General features: G+C 38.9%; 1 protein-coding gene across 2 annotated transcripts in view; it reads right to left on the bottom strand.

Moving 5' to 3' along the window:
- DOCK11 (dedicator of cytokinesis 11) overlaps positions 1-16,216 on the bottom strand; it is a 188,719-nt gene that overhangs the window by 45,363 nt on the left and 127,140 nt on the right. For both annotated transcript variants that reach the window (XM_025373267.1, XM_025373266.1), the window contains 7 exons: positions 14,979-15,095; positions 12,055-12,130; positions 11,362-11,471; positions 9,127-9,238; positions 3,194-3,260; positions 1,475-1,522; positions 28-170 (listed from right to left, as the gene is read on the bottom strand). In XM_025373267.1, the coding sequence (XP_025229052.1) occupies positions 28-170; positions 1,475-1,522; positions 3,194-3,260; positions 9,127-9,238; positions 11,362-11,471; positions 12,055-12,130; positions 14,979-15,095 (673 nt within the window). The remainder of the gene's footprint in view (positions 1-27; positions 171-1,474; positions 1,523-3,193; positions 3,261-9,126; positions 9,239-11,361; positions 11,472-12,054; positions 12,131-14,978; positions 15,096-16,216) is intronic.

Raw genomic sequence — 16,216 nt, 5'->3', positions numbered from 1 at the left:
GGGTACCACACACACATTTTCACTTACTGTGATTGAGTGTAAATGAACTTTCTAGGCTACTAAGATGCTGAAGCCGGGCCTGCATTACTCCTGATCTGTTTCGAAGAGCAGGCATGGTTTGCGATTTTCGGTCTATTCCGAAGTGTTTTGACAGCCAGGCATCATGCACCCTAAAATAAATTTTAAAGTCAGGAACTGGAGTTCTCTAATGACATATCTCAATGTTATAATCTTTTTAACTAAAAAAAATTAGGTTTTCACATAAACGTAGTATACTCAAGGATTAAATGACGTGTCACTAGAAATTGGATGAAGTTTTAATGTATCTTTAAAATAGCATATATGAATATAATTAAGGAATTTAGAAAGAGCTTCCACTTCCCTTCTTCTCAAAAACATCAGAGATAAGTGGCCAACACTCCAATAAGATTCAATCTTTTCACGGGAGATGAGGAAGGTCAAGAGTGGGAAGAAGATAGCCAGAGGTTCACTAAAGGTTGAAATGAGAGGGGAAAATCCTAGAGTCAGATGTTCAAGAATGAATGCCAATCTAATCTGTTTCTGGACTTGAGGTAAGTTTGGATTAGAAATTTTTACTCTGTAGGTATGTCTATTGCTAAGATAAACAAGCTTTTCTTTGTTTTACTTTAATGTTGTTTCCATTTAAAAAATTACAACTGGGTCATACATGGACTAAGGAAGAAGTAGTTTATCTATCCTCTAGTAAACGTAGTGGGAGAGTTGACAGAATCCTAAAGACTGAGGTTCATGGTAACAATGGCCATACCAACTCCAAGTTATGGGAAAAGATGGTGGAAATTGGAACCCTCACCGCCCAAACTACCTATCCTTAGGATGTTCCAGAGACTGAGCAATAATCCCCCCATCCACACAGCTTCTTAAAAATTAAACATTTTTTAAAAACTATTTTTAAGCTCCTTTAATGACTATCTCTACCCCTAAAATATATCTCATTGAAATAAGCAAGTAACCGTCTTCACCTTAGAATCCCTCAAATATTTCCTTAAGTATTTATTTCACTAGGACTTACATGACAAAAAGAGGAAATAGATAATATATCATTTATGTCCCAATTGCTGTTGGGGATTTCTATTTGCCTTAGTAACTGAGGTGAGTATTGATAGTCTTCAGACAAAAGTACAGACCTTACAGTTGTCCTCACTTTATGATTTCCTGCCTTCCCCTGGACCTAGCCCCTTCTGGATTCCTTTAGAAAAGATAAGCATCTCACAAGGTAGAAACTCTGTATGTCACTTTAATCATCACCCCGTGGGAAGCTTGAAAATGTAAAAGTTCCCATTCGTTTAAACTTTCAGTTGTGACATGTTAACTAAATCACGGGTATCTCAATGTTAACTCAAAATATATAACCTTGGTTTTACATGGCATGAGTAAGATTGCCCTCTGTTGGAAGAGAAGGAAAAAGTAGAAATTGCAGTGCTATGGGAATTACCTTGCTATGTTTCTTTTCCCCATATATCTAAAGTGAAACAAGCATACTCTAGAAAGAAAAACAATAGCATGTTAGTAATATATTAACATCCTCTACAGATTAACAAGTGATATTTTAAAAGTCATGAGTTACAAAGAATGGCCTATTTAAATTATATAATGATACGTGTTTTGCTACACAGAAATACATAGATAATTAATTGTGGGCTTGCCATATTCTATCTTTCTACATTTATTTGCTACAATTACATCATGTCTTCATATACAATTTTAATGACAGGTTAAAAAAAACCTGTCAATGCAAATCACCCTTTATGCTCGATAACTTATCATAGCAAAGGTCTCCATCAGTCATTTTTATTTTTGACACAGGATCTCGCTCTGTCACCCACGCTGGAAGGCAGTGGAATGATCATGTGCAGCTCATTGCAGCCTCGACCTCCCGGGCTCAAATGATTCCTTCACCTCAGCCTCGCAAGTACCTGGAACCACAGGTGCACATCACCATGCCCAGCTAATGTTTTATTTTTTGTAGAGATCAGGTCTCATTATGTTGCCCAGGCTGCTCTCAAGCTCCTGGGCTAAAGTGATCCTCCTGCCTCAGCTTCCCAAAGTGCTGGGATTATAGGTGTGAGCCACCATGCCTGGCCCACCAGCATAGTCAATAATATCTCTAAAAGGTTCTTCCGCACTAAAACTTGGGGCAATTTCTACATTTTAAATAATAACATTAAAATACTTTATATTATTAAAAATTTCAAACGCATATGAAAGTTGGGAGAGTACCATAGTTAACTCCCACATACCCAATCACCCCCAGATTCAACAATGATTGAACTCATGGCTATTCTTTTTTGACCTCTGCCCTGAATAGGTCCCCTGATACATCCCTCCACCCTCCCTGCCCCTGTGTTTCTAAAGCAAATCCCCAACATCAGATATTTTCATTAGTAAATATTTGAGTACAATTACAGTAGTTTAAAAAAAAAATCTTAACTGTTGTTTATTATCCTGACATTTTCCGCTAAAGTTTGTAAGACCTTAATCCAAGGGTTTGTATTGATATGCTTTGTTTTTGTAGACATGCACATACAAATCATATATGTGTACTATCTATTTAAAAATTTCTTGCATTTCATTCTATGTCTAATTTTTCTTTTAGCTTCCAATAATCATATAAAAATAGCTCAGGATGAAATGTAGGACAACTTCCCATCTCCAGACTAGGTTTTCCCCCAAGTGTCTTGGAATACATACTTATATACGTGTGTGTGTGTGTGTGTGTGTGTGTGTGTGTGTATACACGCACAAATACACAGACACATTTCTGCAGTGGGTAGAATTACTCAGCTCTATATGAAAGTACAAATTCTAAATTCCAATCATTTACACTGCTCCACTATTCCAGCATCTGTTCCAAATGAATGATGCAGAACAGCTGATACTACTTCTAGTTTTTCAGATCACAGAAAGTCTTTTGCTGGGCTGTAAAGATGGTTTATTATTAGCTAGAGTTTTCAGCAATATAGAAAGTATTCCACGTTCACATTTTTCTTCTGTCTGCAGATAAAGAACCACTATGCCAGGCTCTATATTATCAGAATAATTTAACATTTTCTACATTATTAGCAAATAAGCCATTAAAAACAGAAAAAAATGTAACAGTTGAATTCTCCCCAAATAAGGGGAAAGTTTATGAAGATAAATTAAGATAACTTACTCTAAAAGTATAAGAATGTTTATGAGCTCCTGAGGAGATACTTTATTCCAGTAAGTTAAGAGAGTATCTGAAAATGGAATAAATAAAGTGTTAGATCTTCAAATAATTACAGCAAATAGCACAGTGAATCCCCAAGTCCTATGTAGCTTCAAGGACTATCAACTCAAGGCAAATCTTGTTTCATCTATATTCTCCTCTCCCCTCCCACTGCCCAGTACACACTCTGTATTCTTTTGAATTAATTCCAAATATATCATTTAATTGGTAATCAGTTCAGCATCAATGATCCTTTTTATGTGTTTTGTGTATGTCCTTTTGGGTCGCTTATCCCAATCTTCGTATCATTTCTGAAGACAGAGTAAGGGAAGTTGCTGTGTTTTTACTTTAGATGAGGTATTTTTAATGAACTCCCTAAAATTTTATGCAAGATGCTGTGTTTAGGTGCATTTTTCTGAGAAGGTCAAATGCCTTTGCCTGCTACTCAGAGGGCTCTGTGAATAAAAAAGTTTAAGAATTTTAAACTTTTAGCCTAGTTGCGGTAGCTCACATCTGTAATCCAGCACTTTGGGAGGCCAAGGTGGGCATATCACTTGAGGTCAGGATCTCAAGGCCAACCTGGAAAACATGATGAAACCCCTTCTCTACCAAAAATATAAAAATTAGCTGGGCGTGGTGGCGGGCGCCTATAATCCCAGCTACTCGGGAGACTGAGACAGGAGAATCACTTGAACCTGGGAGGTGGAGGTTGCAGTGAGCTGAGATCGTGCCGCTGCACTTCCAGCCTGGGCAACAGAGTGAGAATCCATCTCAAAAAAAACAAAAAACAAAAAACAAACCAAAAAAACCCCCAGAATTTTAAATTTCAGAATAAGAGACAGATAACTTTCCTTTTTCTCTTTGCCTTTGCATTATAAATTCTGATGTCCTATCTATCTGTGGAACAACTATTTCAGACACAAAAGTCTCTTAAATCTATCACATATACTTCTCTTTCTTACCCATTTCTTCCCCAACACACCTACTTACTGAGATTTAAACAAAACAAAACAAAACAAAACAAAAACAGTGCCACCACTTGACTTTCCATTCCTTTTTTATCCTACTTTGATGGAGCTTAATGGTGTCAGCAGACCCTCCTCTAACTGTAAAAATCGCATAGGTGTCACAAAAGCAAGCAAATGACTTAATTCCCAACTGAGCTAGAACCTCTCAATGATAAAGATGGAAGACAAGACAATGTTGGCTTTATGGAGGGGCAAGGAGGATGAGGCATGCTGGGAAGTTGACTTAGTTACTTCCAATTTTCCAATTGTTTTATAAGACCACGAATATTGCTAGGTTTCAATTAACACAAAATGCTAATCATCAATAATAAAACTGAAAATAGAATCAAAATGTGACTTGTTTTAAAAATTAGGCCAGGCCCAGTGGCTCACGTCTGTAATTCCAGCACTTTGGGAGGCTGAGGTGGGCGGATCATGAGGTCAGGAGTTTGAGCCAGCCTGACCAACATGGTGAAACCCTGTCTCTACTAAAAATACAAAAATTAGCTGGGCTTGGTGGCGTGGCTGTAATCCCAGTTACTCAGGAGGCTGAGGCAGGAGAATCGCTTGAACCCAGGAGGCGGAGGTTGCAGTGAGCTGAGATCGCGCCACTGCACTCCAGCCTGGGCTCAACAGAGCGTGACTCCATCTAAAGAAAAAATAAAATTAAAAAAAGTATATTAAGCTAGCAGTGACTTCCGCTCTCACCTATCTGCCATTGGGTGTCTACTCACAGAAGCTTGGGTTCCCCCCAGAAGTCCCTGCGTTTCCGGCGCAACAAGCTGCCTCATGACCGTTGCCCTCCGGTCAAAGGGCAGCTTGTTGCGCCACTGCCTGAGGGTGGTGGCCTCCGTCTCCTGTGCGTTAGCTCTTCCAGCCGAAAAGTTGGTGCCTCCTTTCCAGCGAAAACCTGGGACTTTCCATCCAATCGTGAGCACCCATCTCCCTCGCCCCGTGTCCTAAGGTAGCTTCGGAGAAGGTCTGTGAAAGGGGTAGAAGGGCTCACCCTCACAGCGAACTAGCTCCAATCCACGGCAAGTCCGCCATTTTCTTAACGGCACTGTTATCGAGCGACAAGGCCATCCCTCCCATTTCCAAATCTGTGAAACATGATGCAGGCAGGGAACGAGGGTGAAGGAGGGAGGAGAGGTTGTAAGAAATCTTCAGGAAGAGAGTCATCACAGCTTAGTGTATGTGATTTGGAATCTGACAATTTTAAAAAAACATGGCTGACGCTGAAAGAGCTCCATGATAAAGAGCTGAGGCGTCTACAGGCAAAATTAACAAGTCTGAGGAAACAGCGATTGTCAGATGGGAGGTGGACGGGCTCCACAGCCAAAATTAAAGAGTTGACTGAACAGCAGAGAGTCCTGCAGAGCACCATTAATGACTTGAAAGATCAGTTAAAGGCAAAAACCTGTGACAACTGTTCAATGAAAGAAACATACAGGCTTGCGCTAGAGAAAGACTATTCTGAAATCCAACAACAAAATCTTTTCTTTATTGCGGAACTCACTAAAGAAACAAATAAATTACGAGAAGAAAATAAAAGGCTTTCTAAAATAATAATGAGGCAACAACAGTTTCAGACTTATGGTAGTGATGACTTCGTTTCTGGTAGGCAAATGACTATGTCAGATGTTTCAGTCAGGGAGCCTGCACGAGGAAGGCAGAGGCATGTGCCTATCAAATCAATAAGCCAGTCACAAAGTAAACAGATGAAACCTACGAGCACAAAGGAACTGCAACAAAGTTCAGAGTTTCCAGTTCCGTCTTTTAGTCAAGACCTCTTTGAAGTGCCAGAGACCCCTTTTGCGAAAAGTTCCTCTAAGCCTAACACAGAAGACCCTGCCAGCCAGAAGCTACTGGCAAGTTCTCTTTTAACAACTTCACTTAGTCATCAAAAGAGGTATGGATTTCAAGATTTTCTCAATCCTAATGAAGACAAGATTGGCCAGCCAAAAGGGACACTTGAAACGAAGGTCTGCCCCCCAAAAGAAACTCAGATTGATGTATCATGGAGCCCTTCCGCTGTCTCCCCAGGAGAATACCCAACTCATGTATCTGAAACTTTACTGGAAACTTTAGAGGATTATTCGATAACCTCATGTCACCCTCTTACAAAGGAAAAGAAAATAATCCCTTTGAATGCCTTGCCTTTAGACTCTACTTTAAAATCTAGTACAAAAAGAAGAGCAGTGGTTGCTATTCCTTGTAACACCAAATTTGCAGCGAAAGATAGCGCTAAACTGATACCTTCCAACGAACAGTCTGCTTCGGAGAATATTTATGAATCTACAAGTGCGGGGAATGGTGCTGATAAGCCTCAATGTGATACTGAGAGTGTCTTTTTGGGGTCTGGGCTAAAGAGAAAAGTGAAGACACAGTCACAAAGAAAGAGGAAGTAGCTTCCCCTTCCCTGTCCCCTTCCCCTTCCCCGTCCCCGCCCCCCAGCCCCAAGGAAGCAACAATGTTTTACTTTTCCAACAGAACAGTCTTCTTGTCAATTCAGACTTCCTAACTGGTAACTCCTGACTCTTACTCCTTTTCTCACGATATAACAAACTAAGCAATAAGGCCTGAAAATATTTGGCAAATGAATCTAAGACTTTGAAATAGCAAATTTTCGTCAGTTAATAAAATGCAGCTACAAGTAGATAATGAAATTTATTCTCCAGAATCCATATAGAAGTATAGAGATAGAACATCTTTTCATTGATATTAAAGTTGCTACTATTTATGACTCCATAAAAAAGAAAGCCAAGAGAGGACCTCAAGAGTGTGGACTTCAAAGAGATCAACATTTAAATGCATAAAGAGTAACTAAAACAATATTTACTGGACAAGACAAATTAGAATACATCCATTGAGAAGGATCTAGAAGAAGACATTTCTTAGAACGAAATGAATATGACTTTACAGATATACAGCATGACTTTATACATATAAAAGATAAAGAGATGTGACATAGACTGTATACTAGTTATTGAAAATGTGCTTTTTAAAATCAAAAAGCAAAGACCGAATATTTGGCACAGAGTACCTGCCACTGAGCAAGCATGGTCAACATTTGCAAGAATAAGAGGAACTATCAAGTGCACAAGAAATAAAACAGTCATGGGCCAGGCACGGTGGCTCATGCCTGTAATCCCAGCACTTTGGGAGGCCAAGGCAGGCGGATCACGAGGTCAGGAGATCGAGACCATCCTGGCTAACACCGTGAAACCCCATCTCTACTAAAAATACAAAAAATTAGCCAGGCGTGGTGGCAAGTGCCTGTAGTCCCAGCTACTCCGGAGGCTGAGACAGGAAAATCGCTTGAACCTGGGAGGTGGAGGTTGCAGTGAGCTGAGATCCTGCCACTGCACTCCAGCCTGGGCAACAGAGTGAGACTCCCTCTTCAAAACAAAACGAAACAAAAAACACGTCATGGTTTTACCCATGACATTAAAATAAAACAACCAGAGACTTGTCTCTGGTTAGTACAGAATGTGATGTATGTGTGTGTGTATGTGTGTGTGAGACCTACAGTGGAGGAGGGGAGAGAACTAGTCGGCAATGCAGCTTTTCCCCTCTTCCTACCTTCTCTCTCCCTCATTCTTTGGGCTATGGTGGTATTCAACCGCTTTTTTGTTCAGTTCCGCTTTTTTTTCTAACGTATCTCTTGGACCTATTTTTTTTTAAGGCTAGTCAAGTGAGGCAATGGGAGTGGAGAAGAGATAAAGATTGGGCCTCTTTTTTAAAAAAATAAATTTATTGAGAGATTCATTTACCATAAAAATGCCCACATAAATAACCCACAATAGTACAATAGTTTATAGTTTCTTCAAAGACTAGTGAAACCTTCACCAGTTTTAGAACATTTTCATTGCCTTAAGAAGAAACTCCATAAATGTTAGCAATTTCCAGATTCCACAACATAATCTTTATGCTAAATCGTACATTCCTAGAACTTCAATATTCCAATTATTTTTATTTTATTAACGAACTTTAGAATTTACTCATATCTAGCTATTTATTTTAATGTTTCTATAGCTACTATATCAACTTATTTTATGTCTTTACATCCTGCATTATCATAAAATATTTAAAACAAGTAGTAATTACTGAAAATAAAAAATAGAAAATGAGTAAAATATAGCAATCACTATGATGATCCCAGGTGCTTTTATGTTTTCCATTCTTTTTTTTCTTTTTTTTTTTTTTTTAAGCAAAAGTATTGCGAAAAGGAAGACAAGGGAGGGAACTGTCTAAGTAAATGTGGTATTTGGAAATAACCTGCTTTTACTTCCCGAGGACATGCAGTTTATGAAAGTCCTTTGGTTGTATTCCATCATACAGTATAAAGAGGAACTGGTAACACTAGTAAATATGGCTCTACACCAGGGAGAAAAAACAGAGCCTGACAACGTGATACCAGACAATATCATACAGTGTTGCTGCAAAGATAATGATGACATTCGCTACCCTTCGAGAACTCTTCCTGTTTTTTTGTTTCTTATTTGTCAAATCCTGGGTTAAATAAAGGCTGAAGTATTAAATATGAATTCTGGTGGTTATTATTTCCTTTCAGTTACATTGGTCATTTAATGAATTAAATGCTCTGCATGAAAACAAAATGTTTAGCACTTCTAAAACCATTGCCTCATTTTAGAAATTTATTTGCAAAATTATGTTAAAATTATTTCAAAGACTCGAACTTGTGTGACTGACATGAACCTATTTTGAGGTTCAATTTAAGAAACATTTTAAGGTCAGAGTCTCCAAATATCTGTTTATGATGTGCATGTGCTCTACCTCCAGATGATGATCAAATATTGTTGCATGAATTTGTGAACCTGTGAGGGTGTATGTCTAGTACAGTCCATGCTTAATATGCTGGTAACTCACCTTCTGAAATCATTTTTACTATATACAGGTAGCACATCAGGAGGCTTCTGATTTCATACTGATCCAGGCGGTTATACTGGGATACACTACTCCTTGTAGAACTCTGTCGGGTCTATAAGGACAGGATGTTTGTGAAATAGTATCTGTACCACAATTTTCCACAGCCTTTAACTCAGTAACTCTTTTTTTTATCATTAGATCAGTTTGGGAAAATTCTAAACATAAATCTAAATTTTATATCACAACTTGAAGGTGAATGGGCTGAATCTTTCTTTCCTAGTAATAGCTAGTAATATCACTAGAAATTACCTTGGGGTCTTCACAAAGACATAGCCATGAATACTGTGTATGTTTCATTCTCATATGCCATGTGTTTTAGTGGTAAAATTTTAAAATAATCATGGCTATTTAAGGAAAGATAACTTTTACATGGAGTGAAAGCATAAGAAACATCTTAAACTTTTTCATTTGAATCTCTCCTTAGAGTTTATTAAAATCCAACATCAAAATCATACATTAGAAAATCTATCTTAAGAGCTAATAGAAGCCAGGCATGGTAACCCACACCTGTAGACCCAGTGCTTTGGGAAGCTCAGGTGGGAGGATCACTTGAGGCCAGGAGTTTAAGACCAGGCTGGGCAATATAGCAAAACTTGTTTCTACAAAAAAAAAAAAAAAAAAAATAGCTGGGCTGTGGTGGTGCATGCCTGTAGTCCTAGCTACTCGGGAGGCTGAGTTAGGAAGACTGCTTGAGCCCAGGAGTTCAAGGCTGCAGTGAGCACACTGATCTGTCACTGCATTCCAGCCTGGGTGACTGAGCAAGACCTTATTTCTAAAAAATATAAATAAATAAATAAAATGGGCTAATTATATTATGGTAATTACACTTAGGAGTACCCAGTAATACTTCAAAATTAGCACCTCTACAAAGTACTGATGTGTTCCTCTTATTTAATGACTTTTAAAAAAAATCAGAAATTAAGCATGACAAGATCTGACTTATTTGGGGATTTATATGAATAGAACAATAATAATCTCCTTACAAAATTGCAGTTGTTAAAAACTAATACTTTCAGTTGAGCTAAACTGGGGATGCACCATTGACTAAGGTGGAATTTACTAAGAAAGAACTTTTACTTGGAGCAAACAGACCTAGGTTCTGATTGCTTGCCTAGCTACTATGTGACTACTAGCAAGTCATTCAACCTCTCTGACCTTTATTTGCCTTAGCTATGACAGTACCTGTTGTCACAATTTCTAAATGGTGTAAAAGAGAAACATTTGTGAATAAATTACTGTTTACCCAAAGGCTCAAGGAACCAGTGGAAGTATAGTTCACTGGCTCTCAAGGGTAACAATACCCAACCAACAGCATCAACATCATCTGGGAACTTAGAAATACATGTTAGCAGGCCCTATTCCAGATGTATTGAATCTTACCCTGGGGTGAGGCCCAGACATCTATTTTTTTAAGCCCTTCAAGTGATCCTGATGCACACTAAGAGCACCATGACATAGGAGAAAAAGTGCTCATATTAGAAAATCTAGGTTTGAGTATGGTCCTGCCATAGCTGGTTGTTCTAAGTCATAATCCCAGTTTTCATTTGTAAATTGAGAGTTGGAATTTTTTATTTATAGACCCTTCTAATATAATTTTATACGATTCAATGATTTTACATAACATGGCAAAACTTTACTGGTCTAAAATGAGGTCTCTCTGTCTTAAGGCAGTCACATCTCAAACTTTAATGGTAAGCGTGAAACAACTTGATAGAAGAGTTGGGAGGATATATTCTGATTAAGTGATGCTGGGACCCTAAGATTATCAGTTTCGGGACCTATATTTTTTCCTCCAAAATTAATATCATTACTCTATTACAAAAGAATGAAAGACTGCATTAATCCTGCCAGGATGTGCTTTGTTTTAAATAACAAGGCACATTAGATATTTTAAACTTGAATTTCCCCTCACTAAAATAGCGTACTAGGGTTAAAGGAGATATTCAGAGTTGGAACACTTGAGGATGAATGCCTCATTCTCCATAAATAGTTTAAGACACTGAAGTAGCAGCTGCCAGTATAGGAAGATACTGCTAAAATATCTAAGAATTATGGGATGCTTTTTGCAGAGCCAGGATGGACTACAGGAGAGTAGAGATGCTCACATTTATACTATTAAAAAAAAGTTGCAGTCTAATGTGTCACTAGGGTTATCCTATATATTTAAGTTCTTACATTTTCACCAGTGTTGCCCTGATCTGGAAATCCTGTTGCTCCTTCTGGGATGAGGGAACCTCTTGAATCTTCTCTCTTAATTCCATGTCCATTTTGAAAAGACCCATAAGCTGGAAAAAAAAAAAGTCAAGGCCTTGTTGGCAAGAGGAGGAACTGTCAGAAATATTTTTAAAAAATAAGTATTGAACTAATTTAAGTAGAGACATTAATATAGGGAATAGATCTTGGACATCTAAAATGTGAAGTTTATTATATGAAAACACCATAAGAAACCATGTAAAAGTGAAGCAACTTTTCACCTTTCAAAACTCTTTAGCATGTACAAAACGACAAGAAATTCCTTGGAAGCCATAAAATAAAGCCACACAATTTAAAAGACAATTTTATAGACAAGGAAACTTGAGCCCAGAGAAGGGAGGTATCTGGCTTAAAATTGGTGACAGATAAAGAAACCAGTATTTTTCTCATTATCCTCTATTTTGTCAGTATGCCAAGCTATGTTCTAAATAAGCTTAAGACAAGGAAACCTTGGCAAATAAATTTGACTGCAAATATGAGTCAGATTTTAATTAAACTTTAGTAGAGATCAAGCTATGTATGGTCTTTATTATGAAATATATCAAAAATACTAAGAAGTAGAGGGTACATTTCTAAACACCCATGCAATGTATCATCTCCAAACGGTTTAATTACCGGTGTCTTTGTCAGTGCTCAGACTCCCTCTATTGGCAGGTGAAGTAAAGCCACATGGAAACTCATCTCTGGATGTCTGTAATGAATATGATACCTGTGTCATTTAAACAAATTCGTATATAGGATAAGAAACCTGAATTAACAGAACAAAATGTTACACTGATTTTAAACAAAGCTCACTGTGAAAGTCTAAATCAGATACTAGTAATTAGTATTTAGGTGACTCTAAAAAAAAAAAAAAAGCTACTAGCATACTGTTGTAACCATGACCTCTAGCCAAGTGACATAAATTCTAGATAGCCGCAACTGGTAGTCTTTTTTGTTTTTGTTTTTTGAGACAGGGTCTTGCTGTCTAGTCCAGGCTGGAGTGCAGTGGCGCGATCATAGTTCACTGTAGCCTCAACCTCCTGGGCTCAAGCGACCCTCTCACTTCAGCCTCCAGATTAGCTAGGACTGCAGGCATACACCACCACACCCAGCTAATTTTTGCATTTTTTTTAGAGATGGGGCTTTGCTATGTTGCCTAGATTGGTCTAAAACTCCTGGACTCAAGTGATCCTCCTGCCTCGGCCTCCCAAAGTGCTGGGATTACAGGCATGCACCACGGCGCCCGGCCTGGTAAAGTCTCAACATCATTCAGTTCTCCTCCTTAGAACCAGGGCAACGCTAGAAGAAGGTGTGTGACCAGAAGCCCTAAGGAAACTTGAGCTGCAAAGAGTACAGAGAAGTGAAATATTTCCAAATAATGCTGTCAGATATATGTGGAGGGAGCATAAGCATGAGATACTGTATTTGTAAAGCGAGACCAGCCTGACGTTCAGGTAGGTGTAGTATCCACATTCAGCCAGTTGACATGACTGGGAGTCACGAGCGAGCAAGCCACTAGAAAAGTTTAAAAGCAGCGTCCTCAGGAACGCAGGGCAGGCATGACAAATTGGCTGTAGCATTTCATAGGGGGAATTTGCAGGGGAAGCTGTAAATGATGCAGTTTAACCTGCTATCCAACAATATGACATGGCCAGCCAAAGTGCACAGGTGATCTTGGGCCATATAGAACATGGATGGGGGCAGAAGTTAACAGTTCCACTGGGAAGACTATAAAGTGTATAATTTGGACACTATATTTTAATAGGGTTACTGGTAAACTAGAGCACATTCAGAAAAGGGGTGACCAAGAAAGCAAAGGGTTTTCGGGACCGGGCACGGTGGCTCATGCCTATAATTCCAGCACTTTGGGAGGCTGAGGCAGGCAGATCACTTGAGGTCAGGATTTCAAGACCAGCCTGGCCAACATGGTGAAACCCCATCTCTACTAAAAGTACAAAAAAAATTAGCTGGGCATGGTGGTGCATACCTGTAATCCCAGCTACTCAGGAGGCTGAGCAGGAGAATCACTTGAACCCAGGAGGCAGAGATTGCAGTGAGCTGAGATTGTGCCACTGCACTTCAGTCTGGGTGACAGAGTAAGACTCTGTCTCAAAAAAAAAAAAAAAAAAAGAAAAAGAAAAACAAAGTAAAGGATTTGGAATGACAGATTAGTGGAGATATTTAGCTTGGAGAAAAATTTAGAAGGCACATGTGGAAAGGGTACATTTGGAGATGGGAACAGATGTGTTTCATCATGTGTCTCTAGAAGACAAAAGTAAGACCAGTGGATAGGAAACCTTTTAGGTCTAATGTGAGAAGGAATGTTTAAATTATTACAATGGCAAAAGGTTGTTTTGCCAAATAGGAGACTGATCACCTCCAAAGTTCCTTCCAATTCTTAAAATTCTAAGGGGAGCAAAAAAAGCACAGACCAATTGTGATAAACTAAGAGTCTCACCAAGAAGTGCTGAAGGAGACTACTAAGGGAAAGGAGAAGCAAAGGAATAAGGAATACAGTTGAGTCCCCAGTGCCTAATATCTTGGAAGTAGGGAATCTTTTGTTCAGTTTAAGTTGAATAAATATATGAAGCCATACAACAGAAAATGTTTAGAACAAAACACAGGGTTCAAAGGATTTGTGGTGTTCTCTTGGACTTTGTTATCCAAAGTGCAATCCTAGGACCAGAAGCAGTCAAAAGCTTGTTAGAAATGCATGCTCTCAAGTCCCACCCCAAGCCTATTGAATTAGAATCTGTTGGCTGGGCGTGGTGCCTCATGCCTGTAATCCCAGCACTTTGGGAGGCCGTGGTGGGTGGATCGCCTGAGGTCAGGAGTTCCAGACCAGCCTGGCTAACATGGTGAAACCCCATCTCTACTAAATATACAAAACAATTAGCCAGGCATGGTGGCGGGCACCTGTAGTCCCACCTATTCAGGAGGCTGAGGCAGGAGAATCCCTTGAACCCAGGAGGTGGAGGCTGCAGTGAGCCGAGATCACGCTACTGCACTCCAACCTGGGTGACAGAGCGAGACTCTGTCTTGAAAAAAAAAAAAATCTGTTTTAACAAATTCCCCAGGTGATTCATATGCACATTAAAGTTTGCAAAGCACTGTATTAGGAAAAACAGTGTACATGGAGTAAAAAATGAATTCTTGGCTGGGCACAGTGGCTCATGCCTGTAATCCCAGCACTTCAGGGGGCTGAGGCGGTAGGATTCTTTGAGCTTAGGAGTTTGAGACCAGCCTGGGCTGCACAGTGAGACCTTGTCTCTGCTAAAAATTTAAAACATTAGCTGGGCGTGGTGGCGTATGCCTTTAGTCCCAGCTACTCGGGAGGCCAAAGCAGGAGGATCACTTGAGCACAGGAGTTTGAGACTACAGTGAACTATGATTGTGCCACTACACTCCAGCCTGGGTGATAGAGCGAGACTCTGGCTTAAAAAAACAAACCAAAAAAAGTGAACTCTTAAGGTTGAGATCATATAGCATATGACCCTAATTCCAAATGCATTCAATAAAACAGGATAAAACTCCAACAGAAACACGTTACTACTTACAGAATTAGGCATGGCTGCACAAGAATACAAGGTATCTCGACCTGCTAATCGCTGTATATTTTCCAAAAGTAGTCCAACAAAGGGAAGGTACAATTGTGCTATTTTGGCTTGTTGGTTCTGAAAAATAATTATTGAAAGCTTAATAGGTATATAATATGTATATATTACAAATAAATGGAGTTGGCTTCATATATTAACTTAAAGACTAAAAAGTAGGCTAACATCCATAACAAATTACTGAAGCATGAGTCTATTTATACGAAAACTAATTACCACAGAACTTTGTTGGCATTTGGATTTATCCATGATACAGAGTCAAATTACATCCCTCAAGCATAACTACATGAAGTAAAAGGTTTTTGTAAAAAATAGAAGTTGGTATAGAAAGCAGATGATATTAGTCCTGTTTTTCAGCTCCAGTGAGGATTGAGCTTCATGAGAGCAGGGACAGTGTCTGTCTTGTTCACTGCTTCATCCCCAGTACCTGGGCACATAGCAGATGGTCAATACATATTAGCTGAAGGAATGAATGAGTAAGTGGAAGAAGTGAAAAAATGGTAAGTTACTGTATTCATTCAAGAAACATTTTTTGCTTCCATTAAAGCTATAATTACAATAATACGAACTTGGTCCCCTAAGTCAATTATAAGACTTGGGAGATTGATATATTTGTAAATATGTAAATAAAACTGACCACCAGGACTCTTAATTAATGTGGTACCTCTTATACAAATTTATTTATTGCTTTCCTCAGCTTATGGACATTCCTCGCCAGATATGTATATACACTCAAATCAGAGAAAATAGTAGCTGTGGTGGCACAAGAGTTGCCCTCCATCTTTCATGACTTCAGGTTTTTCTGGAGAATTAGATAAGGCCCTCTAGGGCAAAATGGTCAACATGTAGAATATAGAAGATTACTGGTCTCTTACTATTGTTTAGTTTGCATTTACTATTGAGGTTGAACAATTTTTCATGTGTTAATTGGCCATTTGCACTTCATTTGTGAATTTCAAAAACCCTTCTTAACAGACTTTCTTCCAACATAGTACCCCATCAGTAATAGTCTCTACCACCAGAAGATTCTGATTTAGCAGGTCTGGACTGGTCCAGATGATGCTGATGTGTTTCAGAACCACTAACCTAGTTCAACTTCCTGCTGAAGGCAGGAATGAATGGCCCTTACATGTATCCTTGACAAACAGTTTTTTAAACTTCTTTAAAACTCCAGTCCTTTC

The sequence above is a fragment of the Theropithecus gelada genome, chromosome X, assembly GCF_003255815.1.
Source record: "Theropithecus gelada isolate Dixy chromosome X, Tgel_1.0, whole genome shotgun sequence".
Classification (NCBI taxonomy): Eukaryota; Metazoa; Chordata; class Mammalia; order Primates; family Cercopithecidae; genus Theropithecus; species Theropithecus gelada.
Note: the sequence above shows the minus strand (reverse complement) of the source record. Positions and strands in the feature narration are given on the sequence as shown.